General features: G+C 30.8%; 1 protein-coding gene across 4 annotated transcripts in view; it reads left to right on the plus strand.

Moving 5' to 3' along the window:
- LOC143057285 (uncharacterized) overlaps window positions 1-19,202 on the plus strand; it is a 99,014-nt gene extending 79,812 nt beyond the window's left edge. For 2 of the 4 annotated variants that reach the window (XM_076230567.1, XM_076230570.1), the window contains 19 exons: window positions 430-762; window positions 1,250-1,436; window positions 3,277-3,402; window positions 3,724-3,852; window positions 4,139-4,267; window positions 5,064-5,192; window positions 6,190-6,339; window positions 7,016-7,252; window positions 7,458-7,586; window positions 8,093-8,221; window positions 8,546-8,674; window positions 8,814-8,942; window positions 9,154-9,285; window positions 12,198-12,455; window positions 12,626-12,883; window positions 13,539-13,667; window positions 14,160-14,285; window positions 15,101-15,235; window positions 17,316-19,202. In XM_076230567.1, coding sequence (XP_076086682.1) covers window positions 430-762; window positions 1,250-1,436; window positions 3,277-3,402; window positions 3,724-3,852; window positions 4,139-4,267; window positions 5,064-5,192; window positions 6,190-6,339; window positions 7,016-7,252; window positions 7,458-7,586; window positions 8,093-8,221; window positions 8,546-8,674; window positions 8,814-8,942; window positions 9,154-9,285; window positions 12,198-12,455; window positions 12,626-12,883; window positions 13,539-13,667; window positions 14,160-14,285; window positions 15,101-15,235; window positions 17,316-17,389 — 3,048 coding nt within the window. In that variant the 3' untranslated portion in view covers window positions 17,390-19,202. Of the gene's footprint in view, window positions 1-429; window positions 763-1,249; window positions 1,437-3,276; window positions 3,403-3,723; window positions 3,853-4,138; window positions 4,268-5,063; window positions 5,193-6,189; window positions 6,340-7,015; window positions 7,253-7,457; window positions 7,587-8,092; window positions 8,222-8,545; window positions 8,675-8,813; window positions 8,943-9,153; window positions 9,286-12,197; window positions 12,456-12,625; window positions 12,884-13,538; window positions 13,668-14,159; window positions 14,286-15,100; window positions 15,236-15,630; window positions 15,668-17,315 lie in introns of all 4 variants that reach the window. The other 2 variants (XM_076230568.1, XM_076230569.1) reach the window with 2 other exon arrangements.
- Window positions 19,203-21,684: the final 2,482 nt, after the last annotated feature.

Consider the following 21,684-nt stretch of genomic DNA (forward strand, 5'->3'; position numbering starts at 1 on the left):
GCATCTATCGCGCACCACAAACATCAACTTACAGGCGAAAATTCGATAAAAACATTGTCGTAGACGGTTCTGTTGTGGCATGGTTTATATAATAATAGTGCTCCGTAAATTGCACCACTTGTTTTGGTTTTTAAATGTAGAAATCAAGTTTGTTTCACGTTTTACCTGCCAAAACATTACTGCTATTATGAATGTGTTGCTCATAAAATGATTTCAGGGAGTGTGACTTGTGTTTTGAAATAAATGTCAAATGGGGAAAATTAAACAAAATTTATTAAACGTTTTGAAGCTTTTAATATCATGGGCATAAACATTACGCTAAACCATTCATGTATGTTGTCTCGAACCTACAAGTTCAATGGAATGTAAATGCAATATACCTACAAGCGTTTTCAAGTATTGCTATGATACGTATTTTTATTTCTCTAGGGACATTTTGGAGATGGTTGTAATGCTCTATGCACCTGTCAGAATGGCGGGTCATGTGATGCTGTTACTGGTATTTGTATTTGTCCACCAGGTGTCAAGGGCAACAATTGCGAGGATGGTTGCCCACCTGGGTACTACACACAAAACTGTGACCAAAAATGTCCGACACATTGTCCTAATGGCTTTTGTAATCGAATTTTTGGTTTTTGTGAATGTGCTGTTGGATTTTTCGGACCGTCATGTAACCATCCATGTCCAGAATGGACGTATGGAGCGAACTGTTTGGAACAGTGTACATGCCATCATGAAAATACAGAGACATGTGATAATAAGGTCAGACATTTTTTCTTTTAATAGTATAAAAGATATACATTTTAGTTTTAATTCAAAGATAGTTCTTAAATATTACTGAATTATTTATTCGAATTGAAAGTTGATGTTAAGGAGAAGGAAATGAGGATGCAATCAACCAAACGACAGAACCTAGACATGTGCATACGACTAGCAACAATAAACAATTATCTATGGTATCATATTCTGTCTTCTTACACTTGATAACAAAAAGTAATTTTTAGGGTTACGGTAACTGAAGAATAACATACAAAATGTTTCAAATTCATTTTGAAGAAGTGAACTAGAATTAATAGCTAGTTTACAAATTTTAGAAAAGAATACCATCTTACATTTTACATTTATGATGTGCTTTAGCATTCATCTCAGGTTCTTTTCGTTGAGTATTTGTCGAAAAAGACATGTCGATGATGCATAACAGTATTTGCTTCATATATATTCAATTAATAATTAAGTTTTTCTTTACTAGATTGGAAAATGCATATGTAAACCTGGATTGCATGGTAAGAATTGTGACCAAAAGTGTGAAGATGGTTTCTATGGTAGACAATGTCAACAGCAGTGTAATTGTCCAACATCCTTCAAATGTGACCACGTGACCGGAACATGCCTTTACAACTGTCCAGCTGGTTGGATAGGAGAACGATGCGATCAGAGTAAGAAAATTGACAACCTTGCATTCAATATCATAGTTGTTTGATGTTTTAACGGTTTTCTCTTAATTATGAAAAAGAAGCACTGCGCAATTTTGAGATTCGTATAATCTGAAAAAAAAGCTAAAAATATATTCTGTCCTAAAAAGAAGAAATGAGTTAGAATAATTTGTTGAAGAAGACAATGCTTATGTTTAAAAAATTGTCACGTAGATTGAAACAATCTTGCGATACAAGAAGCGAAGGCCAAAACCTCATTTGCGCATAATGTTTAATTGCAATTTAAAATGGCCTGTATCTCATAGTATTGTACGCTTTCAATTTACTGGTACATAAATAGATAATCGAATAGTAGATGAATTGGAAACAACTATCTTTGTTTAGATTTTGTAAACCTGTTTTATGCAGCCTTTAATTCATGATGTGTCTTGTAATTTTAAATAAAATAGAATGATTTTCCATTATGATAAGATTCGAAAATAATGTACTGAATGTAAAAATTGCAGAATTATGGATCTATTATTTCCCTGCAATCATGAACATGATTCATTGTAAGTGCAGAAGCTGTTATAGTTTCCTGAAAATATATGATAGATATAACAAATACTATAAATATTTACATCTCTGAATTAAAATATCTTTTGTACATTTTAACATACAAGTAACGTACTCAATAACACATAACAGACCAAAAATAAGGAATACATTTTGCCATTTTGTTTTAAAGCTTGAAATTGCAAATATCCTACTGGAAGAATGCCCTTTTTTACCTGAACATTTGTGTTTTTCTGTATCCGTATCGAAGTATAAGAAATGCAATATAAACCTCATATCATAGTTTATTCAAATTTTCTGAGAACATTCACTGTATAAAGCCTCATTGGTTCCCATCGCAAATCAAAAACTTTGCAATTTATTTATGCTAGGGCGAAGGTATCATTTTTTAGCTTCGCTCTAAGTATATCTAGTTTATTTTTTTTTTCAAACACAACGTCAAATCGTTATTCATGGTTTGATTTATAACCAGGTTTGAAAAGCAAACTCTTGTTTGTACAGTCAAATAGAATGTTTTTCCTTTATTCATTGCTTTTTTAAGTTCAAAACAGTAAAAACAGTGTTGTATTGTTCATTTTATTGCATGCTAAATTTATAGTTAATTTTTCTTCATATACGTTTTATGTATATATCACATGTCTTATTTCTGAACTTTGAATAAACGCTTTTTATATTTCATATTGTAGATATACTTTATTCTCTTAATTAATAATTTATTTAACTGTTGTTTTGATGTTGTAATGCCATCTTAATTTGGTCGACAATTGACATCTCTCGGATTACTACAGATTTCATTCACTTGTCGTTGGAGAATAAATTCGGCCCCTCTTGCATCATGATTGATGACATCACCGAATAAGCAGTATGAGACATATCATATGTGATGCCCCTTTCCTTACGACAGTATGCTGTACACTCATTTCTACGCTTGCTATTATTAAATGTCTGAGAATACAAACGTATCACGCATTTTAAAGCATTATCACAAAGTAAAAAATATCATTGCTGGGGATGAACAGTAGGAACTTACAACCTGAGTATATGTAGTTATTTAGTAGACGTCTTTAAATTATATTTATTTTATGTGCTTTTATTTTTTTTTTATAGTAATTAATTATTGTAAGGAAACGATTTATACAAGGAATGCGTTGGCATATCATGTTATTGTTTATGTTTGCTTTTTAGAATTTGAGATTTGTAGTGTTATTATTTTTAATTTCTATCTTTATGTTTACGTCATTTATATGTTTTTTGTTTGTTTTCTTCTCCCTCTTAACACCATGAATAGGTTGTCCAAAGGGTAAATATGGAAAACATTGTAAACGCAATTGTGATTGTCGAGGAAGTCAGTGCAATCCAGAAACGGGCCATTGCGTCTGTGAGGCAGGAAAACGTGGGAAACATTGTAAACATAGTGAGTTACAGCTAACAAAACTACTAATACTATGGACTAGTTATTTAGTCAATTACTGCTGTAACTAGAATTTGCTTTATGGCAAGACATTACAAAGTGTCGTATGTCAACGTTTTGAAATTAAATGCATTCTGGGTAATACTTTAAAAGTATATATCAACACGTTCTGATTGGTGAATTTATGGTTTCATAGAAAGTGCAATTATGAAGAGATATCTAAAAAGAGAGATAAAACAAAAAGTCATAAACCACCTATCCAATCCCTCGAATTAGAGAAATAGGCACATGTTTTAAAAATTAAAAAAAGTGTGTTTATTACAGAATGCCACCCTGGAAGTTGGGGAGTTAACTGTATGAAGAAATGTCGATGTCAAAATGACGCAAAATGTGACGCTGAAACTGGAGAATGTATTTGCGCAGATGGCTGGTTCGGACGAGAATGCGAAGAAGGTGATCTTCCTGAAATAAATTTTAGTAATTTATTCTTAATCATCATATAATTTTGTGTGTTTAAAAGACATTTTCCGAGTGATTTGAGACAAAAGTAGTTAATATATATTTTTTTTATCTTGTTAATCAGAAATGATCTTAAATCTGAAGAAAAAATACGATAATATCATTTTCCAAAAAAAAAAAACACCACACAAAACAAACGAACATGTTATTGCAAATATAATGGGAAGGTTAATATCATACTATTGAAATATAACATGGCGATTATTATACTTTAATTCAGTTTGCCCCCAGGGAAGATTTGGTGCTCAGTGCCTCTCTAGATGTCAGTGTGAGAATAAAGCTTACTGTGATCCTATGAATGGCAAATGTAACTGTACTGCTGGCTGGCAAGGACAAACATGTGATAGAGGTAATCTAGGCTACTTTTAATAAGCAATTATGATTGTTTTAATAACATAAATGGTGCCAATTTTTTCCTGCACCAGATGTGTATTTCGACAATTAATGTCTTTTCAGTGTAACTCGAGGCCAAAATACTTGAAGATCAAAAGCTTATCAAAAATATTGAGAGCTATGAACAAAAAAGCACCAAAATGTAAATCCAAAGCTTGGCGAGGAATCAGAGCGTTGCATTAGGGAGATACGTTCCTTGATTTTAAATGAGTTCCCAAATTTTGTAACAGCAAATTGAAATAACATAACATCCGTATTTCATACCAGTACGAAAATTCTGGCTACTGGACTGTTATTACCCTCGGAGACTTTCAACTTTTAATTTAAATTATAACCATTATAATTGCACATATGTATACCAAAAACAAAAGTATTGCGAAATTGAAATTATTATTGAAACTTTTATGACATTTTATCAGTGGGTCGTAGTTGATATTATTACGATTATAGGAGAAGGGTGAAATGCAGCATATATTAGAGAATGGCAACTGGGCATTTGTCAAGGAGACATGTATTGGAAAAATGCAGATTTGTACTTAATGCAACTGCAGAAGTTTTACAGAAATACAATGGACTACTGCTTTAGGCTCGGCAGGAGATTACAGAAACTACATTGCATTATTTTTTTATTTTAGAATTTGGCCTTCATTGTACATTAGCGGTACATACAGTGTTACCAAACAAGAACTGTAGTTCAAAGAAATTTTATCTAATTCGTAATTAATTTATTATTTGAAATATGTTTCTTACAGAATGTCATCCTGGTACTTTTGGAGCAAATTGCGCTCAAAAATGTGACTGTCATACTAGTGCCGAATGTGATCCTGTTATAGGAGAATGTGTCTGTGCCCCGGGCTGGAGAGGATCTAGATGTAGCGAAAGTAAGTAACAGTTTGTTCACGAAACATGATTTAAGTCAGATTTTCTGAATCCGGAATTTAGCCCGCTAACCCCTACTTTTCTTTTCTTTCTTTTCATAATCTTAATGTCTAAAATTGAAAAGCCATATTCGAAAATCTTATAAAATCCTTGTTATTTTTCATAGTTTGATAGTTTCATAGAAGAAAAAGCACCAATGTTAAATATATGAATAATCTAAAGAAATCATATCCTTCCAAATGTTCAATAGCTTATATCTTGTAAACAAACATACAGACACTTATTATTTTTTGCTTTTCTAGCTCCTTTATAGATATGCTATCAATTTATAACAGTCTTTTAAAAAGCTTGTTATTTTGAAACAGAATACCGAACATCCTTAATCGAAGTACAGTTCAATATCAGATGCAGTTCATGTTTCAAATGATTTCAGAGTAACGCTGCGTGAAGTACATACTTTGTGCATTTCGTTCAAAACCTTATTGTATCTAAGTGTAAAAAAAATAACAACACTTTTACTTCTTTTAACACTTTGACTTCATAGTCAAAAGAAGTAAATGTCCAATACCTTTAAAGTCTTTCGGTTCCCTTTTTTTTCGTAGTGCTATCAATAATTCAATACAAAATTTGTTTTCTTAAAAAATAACTCATCAAGAAATTAGGCTACCAATATTACGATACTTTTATGAAAATAAAATATTTTTGCTTCCTTTCATTGACGTGTCATTCAATATGATCGGATTTACAACATCACCATTGAATCTGAATAACAAAGCCCAGTGACAATCCTTTGATACTTTTCCTTTATTTGACATGATATAATTGGTTTTGTTTCGACTTCTAATTTTTGCTTGCCCCATTGATATATTTTACTATTTATTAAAAACCCGATCCAGGATATAACCACAGATGTATAGAATCTAAATTTTATGAGTTTTGAACATCAATATAACATCAATGTGTCTAATCTCCTATCAATCTCCTTACAAAATATTACAGAATGTCAAGAAGGAACATATGGACCCGGATGTACACAGGAATGTAAATGTGTGAATGGAGCAATGTGCGATCATATAAGTGGTGCCTGTGTTTGTTCGTCTGGATGGAGAGGAAAGTTTTGTACAAAGGCGTGCCCAGAAGGATTTTATGGTATGTCTCTTTAATTATTAACGCCTCTTTGGCGGTTTATATTTTATAACGTCATACAGCAAGATATTTTATTGTTCTGAACAAAAAGAAAAATGAGGTAAACTTCAATTAACACCGCCAATACGTAACATGAAAAAGCAAAACACGTTACTTCGAGCATTTGAACAAAGACATTTAAGTAACAAGTACCAATGCAACTCTGCTATGAAGAAAATTAAAGGTAAAACATCAATTTGCAATAAGTGTCCTATACCAGAAGTAAGTCATTCATATTTTTAAAGAACAATATAATATCCAATTATTATAAAAAGTGATTTCAAATGTTTCAAAATTATAATGATTATCATGCAACATGCATACTCTCACTGTTTCCCCCCAATTACTTGTGACATCATTTGACATAAAAAGAAACACCACTTATAAATAAAGGCAACAGTAGTATACCGCTGTTCAAAACTCATAAATATATGGACAAAAAACAAAATCGGGGTAACAAACTAAAACCGAGGGAAACGCATTAAATATAAGAGGAGAACAACGACACAACACTAAAATGTAACACATACAGAAACCGACCAAGCATGAGACAAAATCCCACGAGAATAACAAATACTTATAACATGTAAAAGAATCCAAACAGAAACAAAATCATAATACTTAATCTTATATTATCTAGGAATTGACTGCAAGAAAGCATGTGACTGTGGAAATGAGGCTGAATGTAGCCATGTTGATGGAAAATGTGCTTGTGCTCCTGGCTGGATGGGAGAGAGATGTAGGAAGAGTTGTGCACCTGGAACGTATGGTCAGGATTGTACTGAAACCTGTGTGTGTCATAACAATGGTACCTGTGATCCCGTTAGTGGAACATGTATCTGTTCTTCTGGATGGAAGGGAACCACTTGCGAAGAAGGTACAAATAAGAAAGTTTATCAATAACTATTATAACTTCAAGGACGTTGAAGATAACTTAAACTTTGAAGTAAATGACATTTTACTTTCTCTATTCTAGTTTCTGCAGAGTTGTTTGAATTATTCTTTAGGAAATGTTAAAATAGCACAAAATTAGAGAAATGTTTTTTTTTATTTGATTTTACTTCCTTTTTAATAATTTTCAGGTTGTCCACCAGGCTTTTATGGTACTAACTGTTTGTATCGATGCTTCTGTATGAATGATGCCAAATGTGACAACATCAATGGAAAATGTAATTGTCCAAATGGGTACACCGGAAAGGCGTGCGAATTAGGTGAGTTAATAAAGAGTCAATAAAAGTAACAATAGATAGATTGATGTTTAATGTCCAGTGACAAATGTTAAACGCGTATTATGACAGGAACATGATCATTTGATATAAATACGAAAATTGCTTTACATGACAATAATGCTTAGTCGTCATTTCTAGTAGATAATATTCCGTAGGAAGACATGTTATCTTACTCGAACACATTACTCCGACTCCTTGCTCGAACCAACAACCCCTAAAAACATAGGAGAGTTCTGTAGCGATGACTTTGGTTAGTTACAAGTTGAAAATCAGAACATACATATAACAGAAATGATGACGCTAGACAAAACGCATGTTGTCTTTCAAATTTTCAGGAATTACAGAGCTAACAGTTATTTAATTTACCTACAGAAGTTTAATTTATAAGAATTGTGAAGCCATGCAAAATCATTGAAGAAAGTTATACACGCATTTTCATCGTATTCATTTAACATCTGGACTTTTTTTCATCGTGTCTATTTTTTCAGGTTGCGATAATTTCCACTATGGACCTAACTGTGCTCTGGATTGTGGTTGTATCAACAGTGAGTCATGTGATAGGTTTAGTGGTAAATGTAGCTGTAGTCCAGGTTACCGAGGTGATAAATGTGATCAGGGTAGGTTGATATAAATATTTATTATGTTTCCACTAGACGTTTTTTTTTATTGGATTGTCTTATATTAAATAGTTAGCTTCATTTTAGTGCAAAGATTCATTTTTTATGCACTGCAAATAAGCAAGTTATAAAAAATGTCTTTATTTTCAAAATGTATTTGGTCATGAGCAGTAGTTATTGTTTAGTAAGATATAATGCCGGTAGGAGGTAAACTTTGCAATGTGACTTGCACATGATGTATTCAAGATATTTTCAATTAATTCTGTTGTCATGTACAGAATTAAAATATGCCTCATTTTCATATTTTTTTCTTACAAAATATAGTGTGTCCTAAAGGTTTCTTTGGTGACAATTGTATAGAAACATGTGACTGCCGCAACAACGCCACTTGTAACCATGAGAACGGAGAATGCATCTGTAAACCAGGATGGAAAGGCCGCTTTTGTGACAAAGGTATTATTTGTACTTTATATGAACAGGACCGTTTTGTAATATTTCTTTATCTAGATTTGTCATTACCATTAAATATTCTTTTAAAAATTTGAAAACGTCTCTTCCAATGTTCTTATATCAATATTATGTTACCTTGCAGTTTGTGCCAGTGGTTCATATGGCGATGATTGCAATGAAATATGTACCTGCGCCATAGATGAACCATGTGATCATATGACAGGAGCCTGTAGATGTAATCCTGGGATGACAGGGGATTCATGTGAACAAAGTACGTACATATATGTAAACAATAATTCAATTGAAATGAAATTAATTTGTAAAGTTTATTCGAAAAGTTTCAGGGAATCAAATTGAACTTTTTAAAATTTAATTTTTTAAAATTTCTTTTAACATTGACTAAAATTCAACTTTTCCTACATGTGCACTTAGTATGAAAATTCTGATCATTAAGAACAAATTTTCAACTATTATTTTTTCAGGATGTCCAGAAGGAACGTATGGGGAAGAGTGTAGTCAGACATGTAACTGTACTGGGCAAAACTTTGCGTGCAATCCAATTAGTGGACAATGTGTATGTAAACCAGGACACAGAGGAAAACATTGTTCAAGAGGTAATTAGATGTGAACCATGAGCGTCACAAATAATACGCAATCATTCATCATTTTAGATTGTAATTTCTAAGTAATTTATCATTATATTTTTGTAAATAAAAAGGCAGGTAAAAATCAGTTTGTATATATTCAATAGTTTAAAATGTAATATTAAGAGGGTGTTGTTTACTCGCAAACATTCGAGAAAAAGTTTTGTTTACAAAGTGAAAGCTATCTAAATCTACCCGTTTCTAGATCGAAGACATATAAAAATTTAAATGTTGGTTATACCGTTATTTTTTATTCACCTGTTTTTAACACATGTCTTTTGGAGGAAAAACATCGAATCCGGAAGGATTTGAATGAGATGTCACTGTATGTCGAATTTTCAATGCTTACACACTTATAAATACTAACCTCCTTGCACACTAGCTACGATTTCAATACTTTAATGTCAGACTTGCTTGAGTATGTCTGAATGTAGACAGCTAAATTGTATGATTCAATCACAAGTGTTTTTTTTGTTAAAATGTATCAACACAATTTATTATCATGTGTGTGTTTTGTTTATCTGGTCTTGATAAGGACAAATCATCGATTACTTTCTGAATATGTTTTCACATTTTAAATACTTCGATCCTAACAAAACAAACCATACTAAATTTCTTGCGTCCATTGAATATTCTCAACAAGGAAAGCATTTACATTTTAAACTTTATGACATTATACTTCCTCGTTGTTAATTTCTTGTACTACTAATATACATTTCCTACTAATTTGCTGCTTGGAATATAGTTATTAAGCCAACGAAGTCAAATAAAAAACATAGAAAAGGTAGAAAAACTCGTCATCGGAGAAAGCTAAGACGAAAAGCTAAATTAGAGTTGGAAAGAAATGAAAGATCGGGTATGTGCATTATTTGAATAAAGCTCTTTTGATGAAATTTATTTTCAAGTATTTGCGATTGATTAGTTTTTATTTCGTCAATTTTTAATCCAGATGAATTTTACTATATGTATAGTTGTCATAACAGGAAAATCATTTAAGCTCTAAAAATGTATAACATGAAACACCTTTATTAAGTTTTTACATTTTTTGCGAAATTAAAGTTTTCCATGTTAAACACCATAACCATTATACAACCGGTATACATAATGAATATGACCCTAACAATGATCGTAAACAGGTGGTCAATGACTATATATTTAATAAGCTTTTCATGCTGGAAAGAAGGTTTATGACTTTGTTTTCGTAGAACCCTTTTTTATAATACCACTACGTCTCATTTGGTATTTAGTACTTATATCATGCAGAATACTAACAGTAACAATCCATTGCATATAGCTTTTAAATGGACTGGTATGTACAATCAGAATGTAGATGTAGTATTACAATCTTTCATTTTTTTTTTTAAATATCATGGTAGAAAAATAAAGGCAACAGTAGTATACCGCTGTTCAAAACTCATAAATCTATGGACAAAAAACAAAATCGGGGTAACAAACTAAAACTGAGGGAAACGCTTTAAATATTAGAGGGGAACAACGACACAACATTAAAATGTAACACACACAGCAACGGACTAAGCATTAGACAAAATCCGATGAGAATAACCAATATAACATCAAAACCAAATACATGAAATTGGGATAGAAAAGTACCGTGACATAACCAATATAACATCAAAACCAAATACATGAATTTGGGATAGAAAAGTACCGTGACATAACCAATATAACATCAAAACCAAATACATGAATTTGGGATAGAAAAGTACCGTGACAATACATGAATTTGGGATAGAAAATCGATGACTTACTCTTTATTTTATGTTACATATTTGCAATTTAATGTATTTTAAAAACATGGTAGGCAGGACAACGCATTTTTATATATTCTTACGCAAGCATTTACGTTTAAGTTTAGAAACTAACATATATATTGTTTAAAATCAGATTGAAATTAAATAACAGGTGTTATTTCAAAACAAACAATTCTGCTATATTTCTAAATAAACGATATCGACATCGATATCGTCAACACAATACTATCGGCGTCTTTCAAATACATTTAGCCTTTTTTAGCTTGATTAGCACAATTTATTACTGAGTTCAAAGATTATGTTGTATACTAAGAATGTGTGTGCCCTCTGACTGTTTCCAGATTGAGTTATAATTTTTTTTGCTTTTGTATTTTTGTATTTTCTATGGTTTCGGAAGGTAAAAGTGTACAACCTATTCTTTTGGCGATCTTTTTATTTATTAAATTTTAATCATAATAAAGCAATTATGTTTTCAAACGTCTCGTTTATAATGGCACTTTATACACATACATATTTTATTATTCATTAGCTACATGTATGTTGATTTTTATCATTTGCAAAAGATTTATTTTGTTGCTTAGGTACACACTTATATGTATTGCTTCTATACATCTACTTCCTATTATTCTTCAATCTTTAAGCCTGTGAATAATGACATCATTTGTCCTATTGTTTATATTTGCAAATTTGAACATTCCGGTAAAATCTTTGTTACCTGTTTTATACAAAACAATTGTATTTGATATCATATGTCCGTTTTAAACAAACCTATTTACTTTAGTGTCGAATCTGCTTTATCCAACAATAAGTTAAAAATAACTATATTTTTAGTCATTAATCTTTTGGTTAATTATCGCAAAAGTACTGTGAAAACCATTTTAGGCGTTCAGTATCTTGGTTAAAGTTGTCATAATTGTTAGAATTAATTCGTTTTCTAAAACCAGCACAATGTAGTACAGTTTGTCACTCCTATATACTACTTTATTTGCAAGTTTTCCTACCTTCATACAAAAATTAATGACGTAGAACACATGTATGATATATGCAACTGTGACTTACGATATCATGTTTTCTTTGATATGTAATTTGAATACATTTTTAATTTTACAGGTTGTAAAGAAGGACACTTTGGTGCCAACTGTGATCAGGGTTGTCAGTGTGAAAATGGTGCTTTTTGTCATATCGTTACTGGAGCATGTACGTGTAAAGATGGATATATTGGTCCTACTTGTACTGAGTCATGTCCTTCCGGGAGGTATGGTCCAAACTGTGGTCTGACATGCAACTGTCAGAATAAAGGATCATGTGACACGAGAACAGGACAATGCATATGTCCGCTAGGTTACCATGGCAACAAATGTCAAAACAGTGAGTGTTTTAATAATAATTATACTATTCTGCCTCGATTTGTTTTTTGAAAGAAGTAAGTCAAATCTTTTAAAAATATACTCACCCAACCTTACAGTTATTATAAAGATATATAAAGAGAATCACTAACATAAACACAGTATCAAAAACATGTTTTATTTTGCTTTCAGTGTGTGTAAATGGAAGATACGGTATTAACTGCACTGGAATTTGCCGCTGCTCAGAAAATAGTCATTGTGATCATGTAACTGGGCGGTGCAATTGCAATCTCGGATGGATGGGTGAATCATGTGATCAGATGTGTCCGCAGGGAAGATTTGGTCCAGGTTGCATACATACATGCAACTGTCGAAACAAGGCCACATGTGACCCTATATCGGGATGTTGTGGTTGTTCCTCAGGTTTCTATGGTCAAAGTTGTGAACTAGGTAAGAGATAAGACACAGACGAGTGCACGCGCAGAAAAATATGACACAGTTTGAAAAAGAGGGGTAAAACTTCTCAAACCTACTAAACTAAAAAATACATATAGAGCACAAAAGTGTGTTCAATATTTCAATGTTTTTTTAGGTGACGTTTACATTTCAGAACAGTCATAAAAAAAAACAGATATTGTTTTTTTAAAAATTAAGAATGTATATACATTATGTGCAACCGTGGTTCCTTGGTTGGGTTTGAATATTTGGTACTTTTTTTGTTTCATTAGTTCAACATTTGTATAATCTTTTCGATTTTTTTTTAAACTTTTGCCTTGAATAGCACGAAAGAGAAATTATTGTCTAATAAGTATCTGGTGCAGTGCAATGTAAACTTATTTGGTTTTATAAATATGTAATTACTCTCTGTGTCTGCCTCCATGATAGCAAGACATAATTGTAAGACTATATAGCAACAATTCGTACATTTATCACTACTAAAAAGTATAATATACTGCATCAATTTATACTTTGGATATAAACTATATATTTCATATAGACTGTTCTTCTAGAGCCAGTTAAATTTAACTGCCAGAATTTAGAAACAGTTACTTGAAATTAAAACTCAATTTATGTAATTCCAATGTTAATGTTTTGTGCTTTTCAGAGTGTCCTGTTGGTAGCCATGGACCATATTGTTCAGAGGAATGTGATTGTGTCAATGGAGGGAAATGTAACGCCATGACAGGCCAATGTAAATGTCCTCTTGGTTTTATTGGAGATCAGTGTGAAACACGTAAGTCATAACTTAGGCTTAACATAGCTATTTTCTACAAAACTATCAGTTGTAAAAAGAAAAAAAAACCAGTTATATTTTAAACCTTCAAACCTGTATTTTTCATCTCTTGTGCGACTTGATTATATTAGTTATCAATCAATATTATTACCTAACGTTATTTTAACTGATCGGGCGGAGCTTTTGTTTTAATTTTCATAAGAAGTTGTGTGTGATACGGAGTATGACCGTTATAATTATTATTGAATTCTAATCACCTACCAGTGTCACCAAACGCATATACAAAAGAACTGAGTGCATGGTATGTGACGAATAACTGGACACTTTATTGATGAGTGTATCCTCCTACCTATAGATGGACTGGTCTTAAATGAGCGAACTTCTAAAACCCCGCCCAATCAAGTGAAATAATTCTAGTTATAGTTCACTATAGTTCATTATGGAATGACATTTTGCACTTCATACTTCAAACATAGAATTTGAAAATTTTAGAATGTAAAAGAGGAACGTTTGGCCGGCATTGTAGAGAGACATGTGATTGTGGAGAAGCAGAATGTGATCACATGACAGGAAACTGTATTTGTCCTTCAGGATCAACAGGTCCTGATTGCAGAAAAGGTTAGAATCTCGATTTGTTTTTAATAACTGTTCAGTACAAGCCACAGAGTAAATAGAAACAAGCTGGTGTATAAGCGCAAATGAGGCAACTCTAATTCCAAGACACATTGTGCATGTTGTGTAAAACAATCAAGCATTATACTGTAAACTAACTTATTTTCGCGAACGATTTATTTTCGCGACTTTCGCGAGGAGAAAAACAACGCAAATATAAATCGTCGCGAATAAGTAAATCTTTATTTATCTAAATCAAGTAAATAAGAAAATCGCGAATTTTAAAAGCCGCGAAATGGACTAGAACTATTATTACGCGAAATAAAGTATCCGCGAAAATAAGTTGGTTTACAGTATGCCAAAGGACGGCATCCAACACGAAGCCATGGCTCACACCGAAGAGCAAGCCATAAAGGACCCCAACGTGACTAGTGTAAAACAATTCAAACAGGAAAACTAACATTATAATCTAAATAAAAAAACAAGAAACGACAAACATTAATGAACCACACCATTTAACAACAACTACAGAACAAGAGGTTCCTCACTAAAATCTATATTACTATAAGAATAGAACTGTGTTATCAAAAATAATTGATTTTTTTTGTAGTTGTTAATATCAAAATTGATAATTCAGTTTCAGGGATAGTATAGTTATGTTACATACTGTTCTTTTGAAGATCTTTGTTATTATCCTTAAGATAAAGGAAACCTTAGTAAAGATAAAAATGGAAAACATATAATTCACTAAGTTAATAATAACGATTTATATATCATTCCATATGTTGAAATATTTGAATATATAAAATGTCTGCTTTCAGCATGTAGCAAAGGTCGGTTTGGTCCCAATTGTGAATATTTCTGTGACTGTGATAATGAAGGAACATGTGATCCTTCGTCTGGTTCCTGTATATGCCAAGATGGATTTATAGGTCCAAAATGTGAATATAACGCAGGTAAGGAAATATGTCTATACATACTAATTCAAATTGATAGTCAAATATATATAACACATAATGAATAGGCTGAATCCGAAATATATCACAACACAAATGTATTATTGGTAAAATGTATTGTTTCATTTGATTATATGTACTGTTTACACTATATTTCATCTCACAATGCACTGTCTATTCTGGTTAAATGGTTCGATACGTTTTGTGTATTTTATATAACAAATGTACATGATGTTCTAAGAACCTTGTAAAGTAATAAAAACTGAAAAGTGTAAGTACTATCATATGATTATTTCACTCTGAGGTGCAGCTACATTACTTTTACGTTGAAGATAAATTCCTTATTGTCTGAAACATCTATATCATAAAACTTATTACATATGTTTTACCTACAGATGACGAAACCACATTACAGATGCAATCTATATATTTGTAAGCACATGTCATTCATGCATGGTTTGATCTCATCAGACAGCCATTGTTTATCCTGAACAGTCATTTCAATGAAAAGCATGCATGCATATTTTACTTCTAAAACATATTTTTTTTGCTCTGCCAACTTAACGTGATTGACCTCGAACTTTTTAAAAGCTTTATTTGACAGTATTATGTAAAATACTTTTTATACTAGTAAACCTTATAAGCTATAGTTTCAGAATGTGTACAGATGCGAAATTTGAATGTTGATGTATTTTTAAAAATATTTTGGTTCATATTTGTTTCTGAAGTTGATAACCAATTACTTTAATTCATATTAAATAATTTACATTGTTAGTTTACTTCAATTGAAATCAATGTTACATATTTTATGAGTTTTGGAATTATTTAGATTTAATAAACATCGATTGGACGATTGAATATCAGAACAATTTACTTTATAACATATGACTGCGGTTCATTACAAGGTGAAATGATTTGAAAACTATAAGAGCATGCTTGAAATGACTGTCCCAACTAATGGTTTAATAGTGAATGATTTAATAATAGTTTTTGTTTGGTTCCTTTCGCCTGGTTTTGTTTTATTTATCATTATTAATTACTCACTATCATTCGTTAAAGTAAATTTTGTGTGTTACAATGAATAAATCACTATTATTAACAAAGCTTGTGTCATTGGACTTTGATTTGCATTCTATTTTTGTTTGGCATAACTATTTTAATTTGCTGGTGTTTGGCTTAATTACTAAATATAAGCCCTGGGTGATACTTTTTTTTAAAGCTTTTACTATTATTATTGTTTTCAATACTGACATATTTTAATGAAAGCCTTGGTTGAGATAATTTTAAGGCTTTTGCTGTTGTTGTTGTTTTCTATAATGAAATATTGAATCGTATAATGACTTTAAGTAAATTAAAGTATTCAAGCAAAATATCTGTGTGATCAAGAAATATACATGATCAAAATGATCAAAAAGTGCCTTTCTTAAAGTAACTATATATTTTCAAATTTTTTATTTATTGCATTTTAGATACTCACTGATATGTTTGTTTTCAAATTTCTAGCTACCTTTGTTTAAGATTTACCAAACTAGAAAGCTTTAAATTTTACTTTTTTTATGATACCATAACATGAGGTAAATCAAGAAACAAAACACAACAAAAAATAGAAATATTAAAACAATCTCTTAATTAGCATGTTGTTTTATTCAATATGAAGAAATTTTTATAAAACTGTATTTCCTTTTATATGTCATGCAAAATTAAAATGCCATGAAACATACACTGACATTTGGCATTTAGCAAACAGACTTATTGATTTGTTTATCTGAATAAGATATTGAGATTTTTGTATACATAATATGGATGAATATAACAATATGCAAGGGTCTTTTATGAAATCCGTTCCATACCATTTAATGTTTTTGTATTATATACAAATAAAAAAATATTTCACTTACCAATAAGAAGAGTAAAACATAAAAAAACTCCTGATTTCATTAATTTTTCTATATAATGGGACATTATTATATATACACACCAAACATGTATTGAATGTTTTATAAGTAATTATTTGTTGGTGTTATGGTAAACATCGGCAATATCTATAAAATAATTGATGTTGGAATTTTTTATCTTTCAGTACCTGATGGTCCAATCAGAGGTGATATACCATGGGCTTTGCTATATTACAATGATGGGCATGGAAAGAAGTGAACAAAGGGAGACTACTCTGAAAATGGGAGGTTACTCTCGGCTGGGTGCTACAATGCAATCTTTCATTTTGACATTGATATGATCTCATTATATATTCGCTTTAATTTGGTGTAACTGTGATTTGTAAATAACTTGAAAGGAAGAAAGGAGCATATGCTTTTTTCTAATCAAAACAATTGTATTTCAAGGGGATGAACATATTCAAAGGGAGATAAATCTCTTGAAATTATTGGTGTATTTGTAATAGCAAGTTCCATACATGCTTTTTAAGCATTCATATGAAATAATAATCTGATGCCTTGGAAACTTACTATAAAATAACTAGAGTGTTTAACACAAATCTACAAGTTATTTTGAAGAGTAATGTGTCTTTGCTCAGGTCTAAAGACTAAAACAATTAAAGCATTTCTTAAAGCGTACTTTAATTGACTTGGAACATTCCAAATTGAGATCAAGATGACAAAGGAAATTGAAACGTTAAATATTGTAGTTATTTCTAGATAAGCATATAGATGAATTTAGTTTTATTGTAAATAAGAAAGTAATGTTAAAGTATTAATGCATAACAAAAGAGATGAGCTTTAGTCGTTTGTTAGGACTAATTTATTATTGATAATTATATGTGTAAACTAAAAATCCAAATTTAATCTAATAAAATACTCATTCATTTGTATTAATTCTAACCATTATCTATACAAAAATATATTTCTAGTCAATGTACATGAAAGTGGCATCATTATCATGTATATATACATCATAAATATATTGCATGTTTTATAAGTAACACTGCATATCTTAAAATTACTTAGCACACGCATTTTCCATTCTTATCGATTGGTGATCACGCAATGGTCATCCTTGGTTGACAATCGATGAGAAAAGTAGAATAAATCACAGTTTAATACATTTTTATTTCGTGCATAATCATAGTTCGTAGATATAAATATCACTGGAAAGGATAGAAGCATGTTTTCAAAATTAGCTAACAGATATACTATACAGTATTTCACAGTAATAATAAGACTGTCCGAACATCATATTATATATGCTTCACAACATAGAATAAATGATCGAATGAAAGATAGCGAAGACAAAACATTTATTTAAACAAATGGTTCGACGATTGATAAATAGTGCAAATGTTATTCTTAGCCAAATGAATAGTCTCTAGTTGGTGAACTGAAAATTGAATTTATTCTTTACGAATTACTAATAATATAAAATGGATTATTAGTTCTTTCATGGTATGTCAGATTTATTTTGTGTTATGGCTGTTCATAAAATATGATTTATTATGTATATTTGTTGTAATATTCATTTTGTCAAGTTTGGGACTATTTTAAGCCAGTATGTTTATTTGAGGTTTATTTCATGATTCAATCAATTTCATAACACTTAAATGAATAATTCAAGTGTTAATGCATTTGAGAAATCCATTTGGAATCATAACATATCAAAGATTTTACATTTGTTGTACACATTATTGAGATAATTGTTTATATGTTTTTATTGCTTATATGTATGGTGCTGTATATGACAAAAACGTAAAATAAATACCATGGGGATAAAAGATAAAATAGTGCTGATATTACTCTTAAAAATTGTGATACTTATTTTTTCTAATATTTCACCAATTAAAATCCTTTTTAATTTTATATCGATATATATCTTTCAGACTTTTCAAGTAATTATTTACAAACACAATTTTGTATAATTGATTCTGAATTTATAGTCGCAGTTTATCTTTTGCTAATATTATTTTAAAGAATGAATTGAACTGATTTTTACCACTAAAAAGCCTATTTAATATTGTATCGATCTTCTAGCATTTTCCCGTATCAAAAACATAATTATGTAAATTATTCCTCAATTTATAGTACAAAAAAGACAAAAGAGCAACATCTAGTGTTAAACGTATAATTGTTATATATGTATGTATGAATGTTAGATATTGTCATATTGTCATATTGACTTAAATGATAATCTTCTTGTGCTATTATACCAATTAATACTACAATAGAAACTATTCTGTGTATATGTGTGTAGTTGAAAACCACATATGCTCGAAGGTTGGAGTATGCAAATTACCGACTTTAAAAAAATATAAATCAAAATAGCAGACTTTGAAATATACAGTACTATGTGAATGATATTGATTCTAACCTCATAGCATTTGTTTTGATATTTTGTGGTTAACTATTTAAAATTGTGTCAATACATTGTTAAATAATTCAATAATTTGCAACATAGAGGTCAACCATATTTGTAAATTGAAGGAAAAATAATAACCAGTTAAAAAAATGAAACACTTTTATACCCCGTACTTTTTTGAAAACATTTACTTTATGAGCTTTGATTTATTTGCCTTTATATAACAGCAACTTCCGTTTCTGAATTAATACACTTGTGATGATACATTTTAAACCTGTAAATTAGTTAACCAAAAGTAGTCTGTAAAATTCAATTTCATACCATTCCCCAATGGCAAAATGCTTTTGGGTCTTTGCAGCCTTCTCGTCACCGTGAAAACTGTTACAACATCGTTGACGTTCTGATTTTACTTTCAAATCGCTTTTGCAAAATTGCTACCATTTTCTTCTTCAAATTTTTGCTTTTGTCATTGTCATTGTTGGATCTAAGAGATAATTATTCCATAATAATATTTCCGCTGCTCAGCGTTCTTACAACACTTTCAAACATTCACATGATCTTGTACAAAATGTATAAAATCTGGTTCATTGACGGAATAGATATGACTAGAAACAAACATATTTCTTTTGTTTTCATTTTCTGACTATGGTAAAGGTCAGTCTGTATACCTCGAATACCTTCTGATATTTGATACTATAAATTCACATTAGCAAGTACATAGCATCAGTTATATGTTAATTTGTTCTATTTGTTTTTGTGATCAGGGATATACTGGTCAATAAAAAAAATAAAAAAAAAACTTACACTAAAACTTGAGTTTTTATTTCATTTCCATGATATTATAAGAATCTAGCAAATTCAAATCAATGTGAAACAGTAAGTAATAAATTGCTGCTTGATAAATTGATATTTAAGCAAAGTTGATTTATATAAAACAAGAATTTGTCCATTTTCCATATTCAGTGAACCGTGAAATTGGGGTAAAAACTCTAACTTGGCATTAAAATAAGAAAGATCATATCATATGGAACATATGTATTAAGTTTCAAGTTGATTGAACTTCAACTTCATCAAAAACTACTTCGACCAAATACTTTAACCTGAAACTTGCACTATCATTTTCTATGTTCAGTGGACCGTGAAATTGGGGTAAAAACTCTAATTTGACATTAAGATTAGAAAGATGATATCATAGTGAACATATGTATTAAGTTTCAAGTTGATTGGATTTCAACTTCATCAAAAACTACCTTGACCAAAAACTTTAACCTGAAGCAGGACAGACGAAAGAACGAACGAACGAACGAACGGACGGACGCACAGACCAGAAAACATAATGCCCCTATACTATCGTAGGTGGAGCATAAAAACTAACACCGAGGAAAATTGTAAGCGTAAAAACCATAAGCAAATGACAAAGTCAAACGTTCAAACACATCAATCGAATATATAACAACTGTATTCCTGACTTGGTACAGGCATTTTATTATGTAGAAAATTGGGGATTAAATCTGGTGTTATAGCTAGCTACATACTATTTCCTGTAAACCCCATCCAGACCCTCTGCAATGGTATATAATATCAATCTTGATTTTTTTGTGTAGTATTTTACAGACTGTAACAGTTATCTACCTTAACGTCTTTCGTTGCTGTGTTGAAAAAATGACAAAAACAAGCATATAGAGAAGAGATGTCAGACAAGGCACCTTCACACCTACGCTATTTAAAGAAATATTTACATTCGTCATGAGCAGCTCGTTGACATGAAGCAAACTATATATAAATAGCAGAAAGCTGCGAGAGGGATACTGTAGAGTGTTGCCACGAAAAAATATTTTCAATCGAGGCGAAGCTGAAACGTACAACTTTAATTTATAATTTTTGATATAAATTCAATTCATTGTTCTTTAAATGGTCGAATTTTGATTGGTCCTGAAAAGAGGGTGGCATTTAAAAAATTGTCCTCCTCTGGACCATGGGATGGCGTAAATTATCACCCTATCAACATATCCAAATAAAGAATTTTGTCATGAAGTATATTTATAAGTGTTATGTGGAATAACACTGGATAGAAGAAATACATACGACACAGTCAGATCGATTTCATGATGCCTATAATATTTGTTGTTTTGTCATGAATAAAA

Source organism: Mytilus galloprovincialis, chromosome 13, assembly GCF_965363235.1.
Source record: "Mytilus galloprovincialis chromosome 13, xbMytGall1.hap1.1, whole genome shotgun sequence".
NCBI classification, from domain to species: domain Eukaryota; kingdom Metazoa; phylum Mollusca; class Bivalvia; order Mytilida; family Mytilidae; genus Mytilus; species Mytilus galloprovincialis.